This window comes from Notolabrus celidotus, chromosome 12 (assembly GCF_009762535.1).
Source record: "Notolabrus celidotus isolate fNotCel1 chromosome 12, fNotCel1.pri, whole genome shotgun sequence".
Classification (NCBI taxonomy): Eukaryota; Metazoa; Chordata; class Actinopteri; order Labriformes; family Labridae; genus Notolabrus; species Notolabrus celidotus.
This window is the reverse complement of record NC_048283.1, coordinates 3,205,960-3,226,276: the sequence shown is the minus strand read 5'-3', so window position 1 is coordinate 3,226,276 and position 20,317 is coordinate 3,205,960. Positions and strand designations below refer to the sequence as shown.

The 20,317-nt window shown below is 38.9% G+C and overlaps 2 protein-coding genes across 3 annotated transcripts in view; both read left to right on the top strand.

Annotated features, from left to right (window-relative positions):
• Positions 1-1,141: 1,141 nt before the first annotated feature.
• Positions 1,142-5,192, top strand: elp6 (elongator acetyltransferase complex subunit 6). The gene is made up of 7 exons (XM_034698576.1): positions 1,142-1,630; positions 1,814-1,892; positions 1,984-2,054; positions 3,759-3,883; positions 4,081-4,276; positions 4,383-4,544; positions 4,685-5,192. The coding sequence occupies exons 1-7, from the start codon at positions 1,577-1,579 to the stop codon at positions 4,808-4,810; spliced, it is 813 nt and encodes a 270-aa protein (XP_034554467.1). The 5' UTR covers positions 1,142-1,576; the 3' UTR covers positions 4,811-5,192.
• A 1,386-nt stretch (positions 5,193-6,578) lies between these two features.
• scap (SREBF chaperone) overlaps positions 6,579-20,317 on the top strand; it is a 49,892-nt gene continuing 36,153 nt past the window's right edge. Inside the window, exons 1-2 of one of the 2 annotated variants that reach the window (XM_034698603.1) lie at positions 6,579-6,800; positions 18,414-18,614. In XM_034698603.1, the coding sequence (XP_034554494.1) occupies positions 18,493-18,614 (122 nt within the window). In that variant the 5' untranslated portion in view covers positions 6,579-6,800; positions 18,414-18,492. Of the gene's footprint in view, positions 6,801-12,062; positions 12,661-18,413; positions 18,615-20,317 lie in introns of those variants that run through there. The other variant, XM_034698602.1, reaches the window with a different exon arrangement.

The following is a 20,317-nucleotide window of genomic DNA, read 5'->3' as shown; positions in this document are numbered from 1 at the left end:
TGAGAGAATACCAAGAGTGTGCAAAGCTGTCATGAAGGAAAAAAGGGGGCTACTTTCTGAAACATAAAACATGTTCTCGTTTGTTTAACACTTTTTTGTTGATTAGATAATTCCATATATGTTCTTTCATAGTTTCGATGTTTTTAATGTACAGAGTTTAAAATAATTAAAATAAATAAAACCATTGAATGAGAAGGTGTTTCCAAACTTTTGACTGGTAGTGTAGTTCTGCCTTAATCGGTTTGTCCTTCAACTGCACCCTTAATGTTAGTTTATAGTATTTGTAATGTCACTTAAATATCAGGTAAGAAACCTCCAATGTGAGTTGAATAGCTCTGCTGATTTCAAAACTCTCAACATATTCACCTTGCTGTTAGTACACTGTAGTGTGAGGGTAATGTGTACAATGGATTTATGGATGGATGGATGGATGGATGGATGGATGGATGGATGGATGGATGGATGGATGGATAGATAGATAGATAGATAGATAGATAGATAGATAGATAGATAGATAGATAGATAGATAGATAGATAGATAGATAGATAGATAGACAGACAGACAGACAGACAGACAGACAGACAGACAGACAGACAGACAGATAGATAGATAGATAGATAGATAGATAGATAGATAGATAGATAGATAGATAGATCTTTATTTGTCCTTAATAAGGAAATTTGTTGTCACGTCTGTACAAGAATACATACATAAAAAATACATAAATAAACAATAAACACCCACCCAGCCTCACAACAATGGTGCACATTATCCCACATATATACACACCAGACACAAAAATGGTATTCATACAGGTGGGGTTCCCAAAGTGGGGGTCAGGACCATCTGGGGGGTCGGAAGATGTTTTCCAGAATGTTTTTTTTTCTTGAAGTTATCTAAAAATGCATCTTTTACGCACTATTATAAAAATAAGGACAAAAATATTAGTTAAATTTGAAATAAAACCTTGAAAATAAATATAAAATGTATTAGTTTTCTGTCTTTCTTTGTTGCCAGATGCAGCAGGTGGCGCTGTGGTCTTATTAACGAGGACAGAAAACCAACGAAGAAGTCAAGTATTTACAGCAAAGATCGTCTATTGAGATTGATGCGCATGCGTGTCACCATGACGACCAATCTGGGACAAACCCTAAACGACTCTTTCCAAATTCAAAAAGAATCTGGTACCTTTCAGTTTGAACGCTCGTTTACACATTAATCCTTTTTTAGTTTACTCAATGAAATATAGTGAAATATAATAAACTATCTTTTATACTAATGCAACGTGGAGACTTGCTAACGGCTAACCTGTAGTCCGACTTGCCTTTAAGGTGCGGAGTGAGACCTCTTCTTCAATTTCTACCCATCTTTGTAAGCATGCTCACTCGTGTTAGCACAGCAGCTAGCTTACCTCAGAGGAAAACATCCAAATAAACCTCACTTTGAAGCCCTGACATCACTCTTAAACCTGTTCAAGACCTCCACATCAACTCTTGCTGACACGTCCTGTGCTGAGACATTATTTGTGCTCACCTGTATATAATTAATATTGTTTTATGAGAAGTTGAATTAGCTATGTTTACAGAGCTGAACAGTATCCTGAACGCCTCACCAGACAGCATCACACAGGTGAGGATTAAACTACCTGTATATGTTTGTATTACATGCTGATGGACACTACTATATTAAACAGTGATTTAATAAACTGTAATTTGTTGTTCAGAGTGTTTGTGAAGCCTTAAGGCCACATGTTATTCAGAATATGCAGTGTTTGTGTTTAATACCTGATTATAATTTCATTCTGACCCACAGGGAGAGTTCATCTTAATCTCAGACCGACACAGTGATGCTTCTTTCCTTATACACCACTTCCTCTCCTTTTACCTGCGAGGTGAGTCTTAATTCTACATGTTAATCTGTGACAGTTAATGTAAGTATACCTGAACTATAACTGATGTATTTGTATTTCTTTTGCATGTCAGCACGCTGCAAAGTGTGCTTCCTGGGTCTGGTGCAGTCCTTCAATCATTACCATGCAGTCAGTCAGAGATTGGTGAGTCTGACACAGTTCTGCATCTCATTTTGACTCATTGGACATGTTTGCATTTTCCAATATGAAACTCCAGATGAGAAAAATCAAAGTTGATACAGCAAGACTTCATTTAATTCTGGATTTTGTTTCTGATTTTGTTTTGCACACATGGAATATTATTATTAAATCCACTTGTATCTGTTATGTTGGTGCTTCATTGCACTCGTGGCTTAAATTGGCTTGTTTGTGGCTTTTAACTAGAACAAAAAAATGTCCCACATCCCCCCACTTTTAGCATCCTTACACTGGCTCCCTGCTGTTTATTAGGATCAATTTTAAGACACTTTTAATCACATTTAAAGCACAGCATGGACTCGCCCCTCAATACATTTCTGAGCTTTTATCCCCCCACGAACCAGGACGCAGTCTGGGATCCTCTGGCAGTGCTCTGCTAGTTTTTCTACTGTCTAGACCAGGGGTGTCCAAAGTACGGCCCGGGGGCCAATCACGGCACAAGTTCCATTTATTTATGGCCCCAATCTTCCATCTTAAATTGTGTTATTTATAGCACAGAAATTAATCACATTCTGAATCATCTGTACATTTGCAGTTTCTTTCAAGCACACAAACAAAACTAAAGTCAAACCAGAAACGTCTCAAAAAGCTTCACATGGACTACTTTTATAAAAGCAAAGCTCTGGATATTCTGCAAGAATATAATTAGGAGGAAACACAAGAACTCTTAAAGCTGACAGGTTTCCCAAATTAATGTTTTTATCATGATGTGAAAATGTTCTTGATGAACATTAAAAGTTCAGAAGACACAAAAGAGGACACAAGACAAGATCAAAATTATGAAATTGTGCAGAAAAGGCCAAATTTGGTGAATAAAAATAGTTCAGAATGCAGGACAAGAATTATTTAGCTCTTAAATTGTTGTCTGCTGGTCAGAAAAGTCTTAAAAACAACATGAAATAGAAGTGTGATGAAATCCAGATCGTGATCCTGCCATAGGAAAAAAAATGAGACAATATTTTTCCCACATTGCCCGACCCGAAAGAAAAACCTCTTCCTCCAGAGGAAGATAACGTTTGCTAATGTTAACGTTGCTACAAGAACTGAGGACTACCTAGTTACTGATTTATTGAGAATTTTTTTTAAAATAACTGTTATTAAATGGAGATTTCATATATTACTTTTGTGATTCCTAAGTCTCAGTATATAGGAGCCACTGGCCCTGAAGTATTCAGACAACATCAAATGTGGCCCTCTTTGAAAAAAGTTTGGACACCACTGGTCTAGACTAAAAACTAAAGGTGACAGGGTCTTCGCTTTCAGAGCCCCCTGACAGTGGAACAGCCTGCCAGAGGAAATCAGACTTGCAGAGTCAGTCCCTCATTTTAACTCAAGACACACCTTTATAGTGAAGCTTTTATTTTGTTTTTGTTTTTTTATAATTTATTTTATTTTTAACGTTTTACCTCTCTGCTTTTATTTCTTCTCTGCTTTTATTCTGTTTTAATTCTTTTTGTGAAGCACTTTGTTGCTTGTATTGAAAAGTGCTATACAAATAAAAGTATTATTATTCTTATATTTAATTAAAGTTAGCTTTAATTGGGACCAGGATTACCTGCTTAAATTGTTGAGTTAATACTGCTACTCTGTGTCTGTGAATGTTCTCTTTTTAACCGTGTGCTAATCTGTTTTGGAATTGTGTCCCCTCAGGGTGTAAGCTTGTTACAGGCCAGAGAGAAAGGTCAGCTGGTCTTTCTGGAGGGCCTGAGCGAGTCCCTGTCTGTTTTGATCCCTCAAGAGAGCAGCACAGGAAGTCAAGCCTTGGACTTTCTGAGGTACTAACAACTACATTTCTGAGGTTTTTGCTAATTTATTGATATAGAACTATCTGTGTACTTAGTTTTTGCTCTAATAGAATATAAAACTTAATATTTTGTACATATTCCGACATAGTTCCAAACTTTAAAACCATGTAAAATCATGATTTAATCAGCTGCATCTCATCTCTCTTGCCGTCTCAATTTCCCCCCAGGAATCCTGCTGTCGGTCTGAAGAGTCTGTATGAGTTTGTCAGGTCCAGTCTGAACGGTTCTGATGGGGCAGAGGAGTGGGGACCTCCTGTGCTGCTGGTGGATGACCTCAGCGTGCTGCAGAGTCTGGGGGTCAGCGTTGGAGCCGTGCTGGACTTCAGCCACTACTGCAGAGCCGCCGTCTGCTCACAGCTAAAGGTCAGATCACAGCCTCAAGTAAACTTTGATGATTGGAGGATTCTTTCTTCTCTCAAGGTAGATTTTATTTTCACTCTCGCCACCGCTGCTTTGACTGTGATCGCAGGGAAACGTGGTGATGCTAACACGCTGTGATGGGAGAGAAGAGGAGGATGATGGAGACGATGAAGGCTCAGAGAGACTTCTGAAGGGTCTGACCCACCAGTGTAGCCTCACCCTTCATGTACAGGGTCTCCCCACTGGCTACTGCAGGGACATACATGGGCAGGTGTGTGTTTATGTTTTTGTACTGACTGAACATTTTCTTTTAGATGCTCTTTGAGTCTGTGCTTATATATCATCAGTAAGTTAAAATGATTTCTTGATTCCTTGCACTTGTAATTAAACTAACTGATGTTTTGTTTTCAGGTGGAGGTGTGCTGGAGGAGGAGACACGATGTCGGGCAGTACACTCTGAAGAAGCTCTTTCAGTATAAGGTCCACGATAAAGGAGCCTCCTTCTTTGCTCCTGGGACGTCCAGCGCTGTTCTTTAGTTACGCCTTAAACATCATGGATTCTCTTCTGTCTCCTTTTTGTGTAAACGGACGAGAGCACAAGCTCTGACTTTGGATGCTTACTTCTGTAAAGGGCCCAGTTTGGACTCTGGGCTGTGTGGAGGGAGAACATCTGGATCCTCACAGCTGATAGCCGGCCTCCAGACTTCTCCATCACTGCCTACTTCTTCTTCTTTTTTTATTTAAGTATATAACATATGGGAAATTCATCTTATAACCAGGGCAGTCTGTCGAAGGTGTGACTGCAAGTAGCCCACACTATTACTATTGTAGTGTGTTCACAGCATGCTATGACTGCAGACTGTTTACGATTGTGATGTGTATGATACATTAAAGGGAGCTGTGGCTACTTTCAACCTTATCTCTACCTATCAAGCTGTCAGCACTAACATTTGACACAATACTCTCTTTACAGACTTAATATTTTGCAAACTAGCAAGAATGCCACTACAAAAGAAAAACAAGGGATGTTATTGAGAGAGAGATACTCTATACAGCTTTTTGATTAACTTGAAAAGTCGTTCATATTGAGCTGCTTTCATTTTAAGATATTCACAGAAGATATTGTGATGATGTGGCTGTAGCTGTTCACAATGCTTCCTAGGAGTCCAAATCTTGATCCAAAAGGTTCCTGGACTACATGGGTGTCCAGAGAGCACTTTTTCTACGTTTCATACATTTTACTAGGAATCCAGAGGGCATTTTTTTGCATTTTACACATTTGAGGGGGATTCAGAGGGCACTTTTTCTACTCCTTATACATTGGTGGGGCATCAAAAGAGTGCTGTTTTGCATTTTATACATTTGAGGGGCATGCAAAGGGAACTTTTTTTGCATTTTATACATTTTAAGAGTCATCAAGAGGGCACTTTTTAGAGTTTTTTTTTACATTAGAGGGGCATGAAGAGGGTGCCTTTCTGCGTTTCATACATCTGAGGGGCATCCAGAGAGAACTTTTTTACGTTTTATACATTTCAGGGGCATCAAGAGAGAACTTTTTTACGTTTTATACATTTCAGGGGCATCAAGAGAGAACTTTTTACGTTTTATACATTTCAGGGGCATCAAGAGGGAACTTTTTACGTTTTATACATTTCAGGGGCATCCAGAGGGAACTTTTTTCTACTTTTTTCCCATTGGTTGGGCATCAAAAGTGCACTTTTTTTTGCATTTGATACATTAAGGGGGTACTTTTTCTAAATTTTATACATTGGCGGGGCATCCAGAGGGAACTTTTTTTTGCATGTTTTACATTTAATAAAGTACTATCAATAAAGTAATATAGTAAAAGTAATATATAATGTTAAGAGGCATCGAGAGGGCATTTTAAAACATGTTTTATACATTGGTGGGACATCCAGGGGGAACTTTTTCTACGTTTTATACATTTGAGAGGCATGCAGAGGGCAGGTTTTATTTTTTAGGCATTTTCAGAGGCATCAAGAAGGCACTTTTTCATGCATTTTCCTCAGAAAGGGCACCAGAGACATTTTTAATGTTTGATCTACTACAGTGGAATCCAAGAGGGCCCTTCAGTGAGTTTCTTTCGGACATCATGGCATCAAGGGGGGTCGGTTTCAGGTTCAGGGGTTGTGTTTTATGCTGAGAGATGCTCCTATAATGAATAAAATCAGTATTTCCTCTCAGAAATGTCCCATCACTCAGTACACATTGGTGTTCTAACATCTCACTCTCATTTGATAACATTGTAATGGTCCTTATCACCGCTAGAGGTCGCCCTGTCCCTGCTGTGGGACTCTGCAGGGTGAGAGGTCGGAGTGGAGAGGTCCCTGAAGGATTTGACAACCAGTAGATTTGAAACGCTGCTCTGCATGTCAGCATCACACTCGAGTTAGCTTCAGCTAATCTCCGAAGCAAAGGAATACTACAGCAGCTGCTCGTCCCTTTAAACCCAGAGTAGGCCTGACTTGGAGCTACCTCTGAGGATCTCTTTGTGAAGTTAGTCCAGGTAAGAGAACATTTATCCCTTTAGCGTTAGCTGCTACAGTAAGCTAGCTATCTCTGCTGCGGAGGGAAGCATGGAGCTGAATTATCTGCTGACATAACATGAGCAGCTAGGCGTTCATACAGCCATGGCAACGAGATAACAGCAGCTTGGCTCGTGCACAGCAGTTTTATTTAGTGAACAAGACACCAGCTGTAGATATGACTTCACCATATTTACATTGAACGTCGTCACTATGCTAATACAGCTAACTTCAGCTAACTACAAACTATGAAGAGAGTCACATTAACAGCTGCATTAAACATATGTTAGTCATTTCACCCATTTAAAGCCGAAGAACCCTTTTGTTTACTTCGTTTTGCTTTACAAGATAATATAAATACTGTTTGGGATAGCTTTACTGGTGTGCTGTCAAATACTGCTACCATTATAGATGTGATTCTGCAGGCACAGACATGCGCAGAGCAGCAAACCAGGGGCACTTGCAATCTTGCCCATATTTAATGCAACCCAGCTTTGAATGTAGAATAGAACAGCCTTTATTGTCAGGTGTACAATGAAGTTAGAAGCACATCTCCTGAAGGTGCATGTGGTAAATACAAATATAATAAAAACAGTTAGAAAATATGATTAAAAGACAATATAAATGCAATGATGATATAAAACAAATGTCAAATATATACAGTCAGGTGGGGAGAAGAGGTAACTGGGTTTAAATATGCTTTAAAATGGACTATTCATCGAAATCTTTGGCCTCTAAACATATATACTTCTACATAAACACACTTATTTATTTTTTGAGTGTAGAAATAAGCTGAATATGTCGTGAAACTAAGGACAAATGTAGCTCTTCATAACATTGACACCATATTTTGCTGTGGCCTTCCCTTTCAGCTGTTAAAATGCAATAATAGAATAAGTTTAAATGAATTAAATATTATTATTTTAGTCACTAAATGGAAATAGAGATACTGTTCCCCTCAAATCACTTTATGTTGTATAATTACTTTCTACATTTAAACTCAACCCTGTTAGTAAAAGGAAAAACAGAGTTAAATAATTCATAATAAAGAGAGAGTCTAAGATGTGCAAAAATGGAAAAAGAAAATTCATAAGGTAGCATTTTTCGATAGGGTAGCACAACTTGGCGTAACACCAGTAGCAACATTAGCTAAAGCTAGGCACCTGCTAGCTTGCTGTTATGGACGTTAGCCTTTCGCTTTCACAAGTTGTCTGTTTGCTTTGAGAAAGTCACGAAAAACAAGAAGTAACGTTGTAATAACATGGGTATATTTAGTCGTGGTTATAAACAGAAGAATTAAAAAGCATTGTGGATTAAATTCGGTGTTATAGCTCTCGTGTGCTATGGTAACGGAATGCTGTTTACACATGCAGCTTAGCTAGCTAGCTAACAATTAGTGGGGTTTCATTAATTATACGGAAGCCCTAAAAGGACATTCAGCAGGTATGTTATTTAATTCGGTTTTAGCCTGATTAGGAGTTCACTTCAGGTGTTTTCTTGAGATCATACCTCATTAGTGTGGGCTATGACAGCACAATATGGAGCAGGGTGGCCTATAACAGTGAGATAATGTAACAAATTAATACCAATATAGCATTTTGATTTAGAAAGATAAATCTCTTCTTAAGACCCACTTTTTAAAATTTGTTTTTTTTTATCATTTTAACCACTTTATATTTTTATTTATTATTATTTTAAGTTTTTATCTAACTAATTAATTGTTTTTTTATTTTATTTAATTATTTATTGTTTTATAATTGCTTCTATTGACTTACCAGTTTTATTTATTATTATTTCTATTATTATTATTATTATTTATTTATATAACCCACTTTATTCTGTTTAATTTACGTTTATTCTTTTTAACCTCAACTCAACTTTATTTATAAAGCACCTTTCATACATAAAAACATGCAGCCTAAAGTACTACACAGAATAACAGAGAGACAGAAAACAACAGCAATGGTAAAATTATAAAAGGCATGATTATAAATAAAATACTTAAACATAAAATATTAGAATACAGTAAAATTAATAAAATAAGTAAGAGTGGAAAGAAAAGTTAAAAACAAGATAGCGCCAACAGGATCCGGTGAATACAAGAAATAAATAGATAAATAAATAATTAATTGAATAAGATAAATAAATGTGAAAGCAAAGATTCAAATAATATTGATTAAAATAATAATTAAAATAATAATGCTTTAATAAACCTCTTGCGTTGTATTTTGTTTTTACATTGTTAGAACTCCTAAACTCCTCTGTCTGTCAACAGGTTAATTTGTCATTATTGAAAGATGCTTGGCTTGTCAAAGCACTTTGTAAACATTCCTTTTTAAATGCGCTTTATAAATAAAGTTATTATTATTATGTAATGAGAGTCAAAGGCATGTTATAAGACACTGTAAGCCAGGTAGCTGTCTGGACTAGGGCTGGGTGTGAAGGGACACTTTACAAGCCAATAAATGGGTTCCAGTTATGAAAATGTAATTGCCTAGTGTTGTAAAACCGTGAGCCACTTATCTTTTAAAATGTAATAAATTAGAATATTATTTGCATGTCCAGCTCAGTGGTTGTGTACACCTTCTCATGTGTCCAACCTTTGACATATCTGACATCCCTTTGTGGTACATCATTCCTTCTGCAGAACACATGTTCTGAATTCCCCAATGTTAATCTCTCATGCCGTGTAGTTTGATATGATAAAACTGAGAGTACATTCATTCAATGGCACATGCTTGTTTGTGACTCTGGCCTCCTGTGCTGGCTTGTCCCTGGCAGGTGATGTTGCGACAGAGTTGCATCAGCGCCATCATCCCTGCACGTGTTCACTTGTCTTGATAGAGGTTTCACCATTCTGGCTTGTGGACTAGATTTTCAAAGCAGTTGCACGAGCTGACACAAGATCATTTTGACCCTTCACCATGTCGGCTGATGGTCAGATGTGAATGTGGGGATGACAGAAAGTTGGATGTTTGTTTTGAATCAGTGTGTAGTGAGATGCAATACATTTAGCTTTGTCATTTGAACTCTGAAACATATTGAAGAATGTAAACGAAGTAGTGACACTTTCATCAAACTTGATGGAGTAAAACAACAGAACATACATAATGGAAGATACCACCAATAAATACTTCCTTAAGCTCTCCTCTTTTGAGAAATGTGTCAGAAATCCTGGTGTGGAAATGCACCGACTGTAACACACCGTTCGTTATTGCGATATCTTTACTCATTAACAGGACATTTCCCTCTTTTGTCAACAGCTGTGGTTGTAAAAGGCTGTGTTGCTGTAATCCGCTCACCCACATGGAGCTCGTCTCTGCGTTTACAGCCGGACTAATGGGAGTAACTGATCAAAGGAGCATGCCTCCACATTATGCAACTGTGGGACTGAATGGTGATGCAGTTATGTCGCGGAGAGTGGACACGGCCTGACGCTCCGTGGAATGTTTTTGCGGACATGTGTGGAGATTTTGACGTCCCGCAGGTTTTCACTTGAGGGGTAATTCGTTTGGCATGTAGATGACAGAGAATATTAAGGATTATGTCATTTGAATCTATTAGCCCCGGGGATGCCTTCAAGCTGGGCATTTTGTGCAGTGTGGAGAAAAGGTGAGCTGGTCATTTACTCCTTCAGAGTCCTCCACTTCAGTGTAATGTGTTTCTGAGTGTGGACTTGAAACTCTTCATTGGAGCTCCATTTGAATCTGGAAGTCATATAACTAAGCTGCAGTGACCCACAGTGATCTTCCTAACTTAATTTGAGCTTGCAATGTGACACACTGTCATGCCTGTAGCTGTGTTTTTGTTGCGAGGGAGTGTGCTGGGTCCTCACGTGGGAGCACATATAGACTGCTCTTTGTTGGACTGTTAGTTGCTCGGCATGTAAAGGCAGAAGCGTGGAGACGTTTTGCATGCTTTTGTCAGAAAGATTTGCTTGTGGTTTTGCAGCGATGTCCTCTTACACGCCTCAGATGCAGGAGCGGCTTAACCCCTTCAAACTATGGGGCAGCGTTTGTAAAGTTGTGCACGCTGAAAATAACATTTCTCCACATGTAGCTCCAAAACATCATAAACATGTAGAGTCAATTTTTAAAAGTCACTTTTTTGTCACATTAAGAGGAATATTTGTGATCTTCTTCACGTTTAATTCTGATGTGAAAAATATATTAAGTTAAAATCACTGTTAAATCCAAATCTAAATGTTAGATATAAATCTAACTGTTAAATCTAAATGTTAAATCTAAATTTAAATGTTAAATCCAAATCTACATGTTAAATATAAATGTAAATGTTAAATCTAAATGTAAATATAGGATATAAATCTAATTGTTAAATATAAATCTGAATATTAGATTTAAATATAAATGTTAAATATAAATGTAAATGTTGAATATAAATGTAAATACAAGATATAAATATTAAATATAAATATAAATGTTAAATATAAACATAACTGTTCAACGTTAAATCTAAATGTTGAATATGAAATCTAAGTATTCAACATTAAATATAAATATTAAATATAAATCTAAATGTTAAATATAAATATAAACATTAAATATAAATATACATTTTAAATATAAAACCTAAATGTTAAATATAAATGTTCAACGTTACATCTAAATGTTAAATCTAAAATCTTAATGTTCAATGTTAAATATAAATATTAAATATAAATTTAAATGTTAAATATAAATGTAAATATTAAATATAGATGCTCAACATTAAATCTAAACGTTAAATATAAATATAAATGTTAAATATGAATGTATATATTCAACTTTAAATGTAAATATTAAATATAAATATAAATGTTAAATATAAAAAAAAAATATATATATAAATATATAAAATATAAATATAAAATTAAAGTTAATATAATTTTTCACAACAAGTTAAATGTCAAGAAAATCACAAATATTCCTCTAAATGTGATATAAAAGTGACTTTTAAAAATTCACTCTCATTTTTATGTCGTTTTGGAGCTGAATGTGGAGAAATGTTATTTTTGGTGTGCACATCTTTACAAAAGGCGCTCCATATCAAACACTTCTTCACCAGACTAAAAGGACTTCCTCACAGTTGCTGGTTTTGCGCCTGAGTGTCTGAAGAGAGCTCAAACTCAAACAGTTCACCTCCTCTCTCTCAGTCAGTGCTGGTCTAAAGTTTTGCATATAAAGGCTCCTTCAAACGTGTCATGCTCCTGATTGTCTGGGCATGCTGCGACACACAAACTGCCCACAGGCTGTGCACAGAGTCGGAGGGAGGCAGCAGGGGGTGGCCACAGGCCCTGAGCGGCTGAGCCCTGCATGTTGTGTTTCCGATCGGCTCAATCCCGGATTAGTTCACTGACGGAGATGCTGCTGAGCCTTTCGCCAAATCAGGTCTCATTGCTACACCCACGGAGCCGCACAGCACGCAGCAAACGGGACGGACCGCTGAGAGATGGAGGCTCTCACTGAAAGTTTTCTCTCATCGGACCGTGAGCGGGACCAGAACCTGGCTGAGAGCAGAAACGGAGATCAGAGAGGTTTTACTTCAAAGCCCTTTTTGACCCTTTTAGAAGCCATTGTGCGAGCTGGCCAGGACTCTGCTGTATTTACTGTATAGGGTATTTATAACAGCAGATCAAGAGACTCCCGATGTGAATTCCTCCCGGGGAATGTTTCCGTTGCTCTCGGGGGGACGAGCCGAGCCGTCGCACACTCTGCCCGAGTCCAGAGGGGAGCTGTATGTAAACCACAAGGCACCGCTTCAGCTAAAAAAACCTGCCGCTGCTTCTTTCAAGGGACACAAATGGCCGCGAGGCAGAGAGGTAACCTGGCCTCCCATTAGCAGGTACAGTCTCAGAACAGTTCAAGGCTTGTATGGTGGATACAGCATGGTAACGGATGATGTGACAGAGCCGTGTTGTTGTGTGTTCGGCATCACATGAGAAGCTGTGAAGGTGGTAATGTTGAATAGGATTAGATACAAATCCAGCAGCTGCATGTGTGCCAGCAGAGCGGCCAGTTAAACATTGTAATAGAGCAGTGTGTAACTACAAACACTGATAGGCGGCGTTGAACCTGTCTGCTGAGCAAACAGAGACGAAAACTGAGATTGGGCAGAAAAGTCAACAGGAGATGGAGTTGATATGAGGAACTGAAGGGCTGCTGTTGTTTGAAGTTTGAGGAAGCAGCCGGTGGGCACAGATTTCACAGATTTTGGACTCCGATCTTGTTTATCTTCAATCAGTGGTTAGACCGCTTGCAAAACTGCTTTTTGAGTAACATGTAGTTTGGAATAGGCCTCCTCTAAAGTTCAATATTGTCTGTTCATTGACAGGATGAAAAGTGTGTCACACTGCAAGTTCCAGTGCATGTTTTAAGAAAGTTGTGAAGCATGTAGTTGAAATAAATGACCAGTTATGATTAAAATTAGAATTAGCAGTCAGTTAAACGAGTCGTAAAATGTCAAAATGCTGGTGTGTTGTGTTTAAGCCAAGCAGCAACTTCTGGTCTCAAAATATGAAGCCCATGCAGAAGTGTTACAAACTGCAATTCCTCCAGTGTCCACTTGAGGCTGGCTGCAGAAACACCGGAAACCACATACACACCAATTCAAAGAAGACGATCTTTCCAGCAGAAATAAACATGTTTACAGCCTGGTTCAAAAAACAGCTTGGCTCTACGTAGCTTATTTCTCTATCGGCACACACTGTACGGTTCAGAAGATATTAAGATTACAAGTTTTTGCCCAAATAAAGACTTGACTGACAGGCGGGAACCCATAGCTGTTGGCTAAGAGGCTCAAACCCCGCCTCTTTACATCACACTTTGACTGGTTGAGTTCTGCATTACCAATATGGCTGCCGCCGCCAAATGGCTTCAAAACAGCGTTCAGGAACAGATGGGTGACGTCACGGATACTACATCCATTATTTATACAGTCTATGGTTTAAGCTGGAGCTCAGGCACCCACCACTAACTAGGCTTTAGCTTTGTTGAATGGCTTTTTCCATAATGCTATAATGCTCTGCTACCTGGATGTAAACAAGCACAGATGATGGATGATATTTTGATCTAAAATATGAAGATGCAGTTAGAGCTGGGCGATCTTGAAAAATATATTATGCCGATAACATTTTTCATGTCAGTCGATATCGATAATTATCACGATAAATTTCAAATCATTTCATTTAAATTTAAAGGCAGATTTTTGCTTCTGAGTGAAAGTTGAAGACAGTTTGTTAGTTTGTATCTGGATTTAGTTTTCTGATGAGCTTCTTGAATCCATCATTTCTGATGGTGCTAACAGGAAGCGGGTCTTTATCTAAGATGGGATTTTTGTGAAGCTTTAGTTAGTAGATTATTTTCTTCAGTTTAGTTGAGTGTTACTGATTCCAACAGTGCAGTGAATGCATCACGGTTATTCAGCGTTCAGTTGTACTACGATCGCAATGGACATTAAATGTGTTAGAAATGAACAGCAGAAGTTGTCTCTGTGTTCTTCCTTTACCCACATCCTGAAAGTAGATTTAATGAAGTTTATTAAGTTAATAGTTAACTCAGAGTCGACACAGTGTCAGACTAACGACTCTGCTTTGAGCTGCTAGGTTTCGCGTTTTCTTCCGTGTTGCTGTTGCTCATTTCAGCTGTGTTTACACTCCACTCCAAACGTCTTTAAGCCCCGCCTACCTCTCACTGCGACACGATTGGCTGTTCAATGCTGTCTTCTTCTGTCTAATGTTGGGTGGCAACTAGCGTTTAAAGGTGACATATCATGCAAAATGGACTTTTTAATGGTTCTCTACCTGAAATATGTTTCCCTGGCATGTCTACAATGAAAAAAATCCATTCTGCCCCTGTTCTGATTTCTACACCTTTCTGTAAATGTGTGTGAAACGAGCCGTTTCAGACTTCTGTGTTTTTGTTACATAACAACAATATCCGGTCTGTCACGGAGTCAGAGCTCGGAGCTTGTTCAGCCCATAGACTGTATAAAATACAACTCAACCCCTCCTCCGTTTTTCATTCCCTGCACAAATGTGTGCTAACAAGGAGCTTAGGAGGGAGGCATGCTAGTTGTAGGCTGTCTTAATAAACACAAAGGTCGGTTTTACTCCCCACGTCTGCAGATTTGAAGATCTAGTGGATGATTTTTATTTATCATGGATAAGTGCTAGCGCTAGTTAGCATAGCTACATAGCTACATGTTGTAGCTGTAGCTGTGTACCAAGACACACGTCTACATACTGACAAATAAAACAACAAGTAACACTAAATCTGTGACCAATCCTTCAGAAAAGGTCCTGCTGCCTTTATGGCAAAGGTCGGTTTTACTCCCCACGTCTGCAGATTTGAACATCAAGTGGATGATTTCTATTTGTCATGGATAAGTGCTAGCGCTAATTAGCATAGCCACATAGCTACATGTTCATAGCTGTAGCTGTGTACCAAGACACACGTCGACATACTGATAAATAAAACAACAAGAAACACTAAATCTGTGACCAATCCTTCAGAAAGGTCCTGCTGCAGGCGCCTCTCCATCAGGATCAGATTCTGGATCAGATTCAGAGGGTTGAAGTAACGCGATCTATGAGCAGCCGTGCATATTCAGCCAACATGTAAACATTAGATCAACATGCTGGACAGCCGAGGCCACACCCACTTCCTGAGGGGGCGTGGTCAGAGAGAAAACAGACTTCTGAGGAGGGCTGAAGAAGAGGGTTTTTCAGGCAGACCAAAATCTGATTTCAAAGTGTTTTTTTGAGCATAAACTCTAAAGACATGTTTTGGGGACCTCTTAGACCAATATATATTGATGAAAAAAGCGTGATATGTCACCTTTAAGGCTCATTAGCGCCCCCCCTTTCAAGTGGTTGGGGTTTGTAATTACAGGTTTATTTATATTGAATTTTTATCGAGCATTTGTTATATTTATATCGAGGAAAAATGATATCATGATAATTATCTAGATAGAGTTGTATGTAAGACTGTGTCTGCTTAAACTAGACCGGAGCAATGTATAACCAACACAGGCATGTGGACGGTAACCTGCAAGATGGATCACAGTCTGGTGGAGCTAGATCTGCTAACCTTAGACACACTTTAACTTTGTTTACCCACAGACCGTGACCCCGTGTGGGTTTAAGACTAGACGCTTAGTCTGAATTGAAAGTACTGTTTTTACATGGCAAGGAAATGAGTCACTTTGTACCATTCCTAGTTTTAGTCATTGATGGATTGCTAAAGTTCATGTTTTGTTGATTTTAGAGCCCCATGTGGACAAGGTGCTACTATTTATCTTGCTGCACATGTACTCCTGCACATGTGCAGAAAGATTCCTCCTCATTCCAGTCTGTTTCATCAACACTGGAAAACTCCACACAGTAGCTTTAACAGTGTTGTTTTTCTCAGAGGTCTCTTGCCAGTTGAAGTCTGTTCTTGAGTTCATAGATGTGTTAATAGAAGAGCTGCGTAACTTATTGAAAAGATGGTGAAATGTCCCTCACAGAAAGTTCTCATATTTAAGAAGTGAGTAATCAGGGATGTGAGCTTTTGAATAAAACAAACAAGTGTTTTTTAGAAGAGGAAATAGTCTGTGGACTTAGTGCCATTCCAGCGTTAAGTTAAACACTTAAACGCTGCTGTCTCGGCCAAAGTGTCCCTCTGTGTTTGTCTCTCCTAACAGCAGTGAGGTTTACCTGCCATGTCCAGTAACAAAAGGCTCTTATCATCAGGAAACCGGTGGTGGTGGGTGGTGTTTTTCTTTTCTTTTTTGTACCCAGGTGTGATCGATGAGACGTTTGTGTGTTTGCTTGAGGGTAGCTGCTCAGCCGGAGTTGCTTGTTTCCCACTGGTGGGAATGCGTCCACACCTTTTTTTTCTGCTGCTGAATGAGCCGTGTGTTTAAGTTCTGTGGGGCATGTGATCTCAGTGTGAGCCGGTCTGAAGGAAAAACACACCATGTCTGCAGTCAGCAGTACATGGATGAACACGTGGAGTGTGTAACTAATTAGGAGTCTGGGACAGAGGCTCTGTATAAGAGCTGGGGGTGTCTTTTTAAATTCAATTGATTTTTATAAACACTTAAAAACCCACTCTTATGTTACAGATTATTCTACACATGTTCTTGTCAATCATTGGCTGGCATCAAACACCCCAGAGGTGAAAAATAAAAAGAGATATTAGATATACAGCATCTTTTCTTGGACTGTTATTGTTTCAGTAATATAAGTTTATTTTTGAATATTCAGCATTTAAATACAACCCTCAATCAAATTACACACATGAATAGACGTTCATTGAGTGCTCGTCAACTTGAATTATTTAACTGCTTTAGGTTTACCACTCTGATTTATCAACACTGCTCTTCAGCTTCACATTAAAATTCAGTAAAGACGATTATTTTAAGACTTTTTTTCCTCTGCAGGTCGTTTATCAAGGAAATGTGACAAAACTTTGATTGTAAAAGTCCTAAAAACTTTAAAAACTTTGCACCTTTACTTTATCAGCTGCTTCTAAAAAGTAGAGCAGAAGCAACAGCACAAACTCAGTAAACCTGAGTCCTGATATGACCTTCAGTGTTCATTGTTCCCTTATTTTTTTATCAGCCTAAGATTGCTTTACTATCAGCTAACCTGCTGGTCTTGATTGTTTAATCTTTGTTTTTCTATAAAAGGTCTAAAAATGGTCAAATATGCTTCATGTAATTCCCCACAGCACAAGTTGATAAGTAGAGATTATATTTTCTGTCTCACAGTCCAAAAACCCAAAATCTGAAAGTAACAAGGAAAGGAAAAGAAGCAAGTCGTCACATTTCAGGGAAGTTTGGCATCGCCTATGAAAAACCTTCAGCCAAGATTAAGCACCTTAAGGAAAGTCTCCATTAATATTTGACCAATAGACTCATTGTTTCAACTCTAAATATTAATAATAATAATTACTAATGATTTTATTTGTAGAGCACTTTTCAAAAACCAGTAACAAAGTGCTTCACATGAGCAGCAAAATAAAACAGGCAGTTCATAAAATCACACAAGTCAAGATAAAGAAATAAAACATATTTCAGACATAAAATCCCCCTAAAAGAACTCTAAAGGAATACAATTATTTCAAAATATGTTTCTTAATACAGTTTAAATTAAATTAAATTAAATTCAATTCAATTCAATTCAATTCAATTAAACAAAATTAAATTAAATTCAGATAAAATCAGGAAAGGCTCTACGATTAAAGTATGTTTTCAGAAAATATTTAAAAGAGCTCACTGACTCAGCTGACCTCACCTGAAATAGTTCTCTTGCTAAAAAAGTAAATCAAAACAACTGCAAAAAATAAATCTGTTGAGTGTCAAATCCACCAAAAGCTTTATCTTAAGAAAAAAACAGAGCGTGCAACCCTCCAAAAGCGCTTCATGAAGGCATTCTCTTTCCTTAACAGTTTATTATTAAAGTTTTTCAAATATATTTTCCACTGTCTTCCCTTTGGATCAAAGTTTTCATCAGAGTAAAGTGATATTAATGCGTCTGTCTGTGATATCAGTGTAAGTGCGTCATGGTGTGCAGGTTTGAACTATGTTTAAAACTCATTCTCATCCTTCAGGTCCCTGGATGCCCCGCGGCGCACCGTCCTCGGCCGCGCAGTGCTTCCCAATGGCCGGGAGTTGACCCCGCCCACCAGGATGACGCTGCGCGAGCAGCTGAGAGAGAAGATCTCGGCGGCCTTCTACCGCCACGGGCTGCTGTGTGCCTCCTACCCAGTACCCATCATCCTCTTCACCTCCGCCAGCATCCTCACCTGCTGGTAGGCGTCCTTACCTTAGCTTCTGTGTCTTTGCTCAAAGTTTAGACGTTTAAATCTTTTGATTGTATCGTGAGATTTCTCAGGTGGGTGTTTGAATTTACAGAAATCTCCTCAGAGAAGTGTATTCCTCTACGTCAGACGGATGTCGCTGCACCTTTAAGTGTTCATTGTTTCAGGGAATCGTTTTCAGTGTTTTATTTGTGCAAAAGACAGATTTTGTTTTCATGTTTGGCTTGCAGCATGGGCAGTGGTTTGACTTATTTTTGGTGCAGGCTGCATTAAAATTTAAGAGAAAGCCAGTCATGTTTACTGATGTGGACAGACTGAATTGTGTAGTGGTTTGAAAGAGGAGACAAGTAACCAGCTCAGCTCGTCTGAACTGGAACCATCTGCACACACACAACAGCCCCCCGCTAACTCCATAACACAAACATTCACTTAACACACGCACACATCTCCTTTTACCAAAGCTCTTGGTCAAAAGAGAGGACATAGGTCAGAGAGTTGGCTCGGCTTCATCAGCTAAGGCATTGTAAAACAATCCGAAACACACGCATGCACCTGCTGCGTGCTGTCCTCGAAGCACCTTACAGCAGGGTTGCTGACCACATGGGCCACATGGACCACTGACCACCACCCGGGGGGTGGGGGGAAGTGAAAGAAAAGGGCTTGACGGCGGGGATGTTTAAGGCACGACCAGAGCAGAGGGCTGTGAGAAAGTGGGCCTGTGAGAATAGGAGGCCTGTCCCTCCATCTGCCTGACAGGAGGGGGGCTGGCTCTGCACAAAAGAGGCCTTTGTGGAGGTACAGTGACCTTGGAGAGTGGGGGAGGCAGTGGGAGGGAGAGGGAGGGAGGGAGGGAAACAGAGAGAGATTTCTGTCCGTCCAACTTACAGGCACCCTTCTCAAAGGAATATAAGTCAATCCTGTGTGAAACTACAGCTCAGTCCACGTGGAAGCTGAGGCTGTCATGGATCAATAGCAGTGACTCAGCAGAAACGTTATCACCCACTCCTCAGTTGCACTTTCACGACCCTCCAATCTCAAACAAAGCTGTATTTTGAACTCAATTATAAAAGGTTTGGATCATCTTCATCAAGTGTGCCTTTAAAGGTTTGTCAGACAAGAATCTGGCACAAAACATCCCATAAAGAGTCTGAGACAGAAGCTTCTAAAAGAACAAACAACAGACTCAAACAGAAGCAGAAATCACATCAGACAATGATTAAGAGGTCTCCAGTTATGCATTCACTGGTTGAGTAATCTATAATCTGATTTTCTAATCTTCCATGATTGAAAATAATCTAGTTTTATAAAACTCTGCAGCTCGTTCTAATACCAGAGAGCAGAAACTTTGAAGAGCATGACAGACATAATTAGTCCGCCTGACTGAAGCCTGCAGCGACTGTAAGGAGTCGTATAAGAACAGAGCAGTTTATGTTGTACAGCCAAATAATGAAACTACATCAGAGATGGAGAGATGAGGATCAACGCTGTGATTCTTTGACATATCAGAGAAGTGTTTGGACTGGTGTCTTTGCTAACAGGTGACTTGTGTGAAGTGGTTCATACGTATTGAGTAGATGCATGTCACCTGGATCAGTGTGACCATACAAAACGGTCTCTGTGAAATCAACGATTAGCTTCTGGGGAGACATTTCAAATCCAACGTCCAAGTGGACACTCAAGGAACTGCAGTTTTT

What these genes read in the sequence shown, in the direction of transcription:
- elp6 (XM_034698576.1), top strand. Translation starts at nt 1,577, where the DNA reads ATGTTTACAGAGCTGAACAGTATCCTGAACGCCTCACCAGACAGCATC. An exon ending in CAAGCCTTGGACTTTCTGAG is followed by an intron (nt 3,884 to 4,080) that starts GTACTAACAACT and finishes ATTTCCCCCCAG; the next exon opens with GAATCCTGCTGTCGGTCTGA. An exon ending in GCAGGGACATACATGGGCAG is followed by an intron (nt 4,545 to 4,684) that starts GTGTGTGTTTAT and finishes TTTTGTTTTCAG; the next exon opens with GTGGAGGTGTGCTGGAGGAG.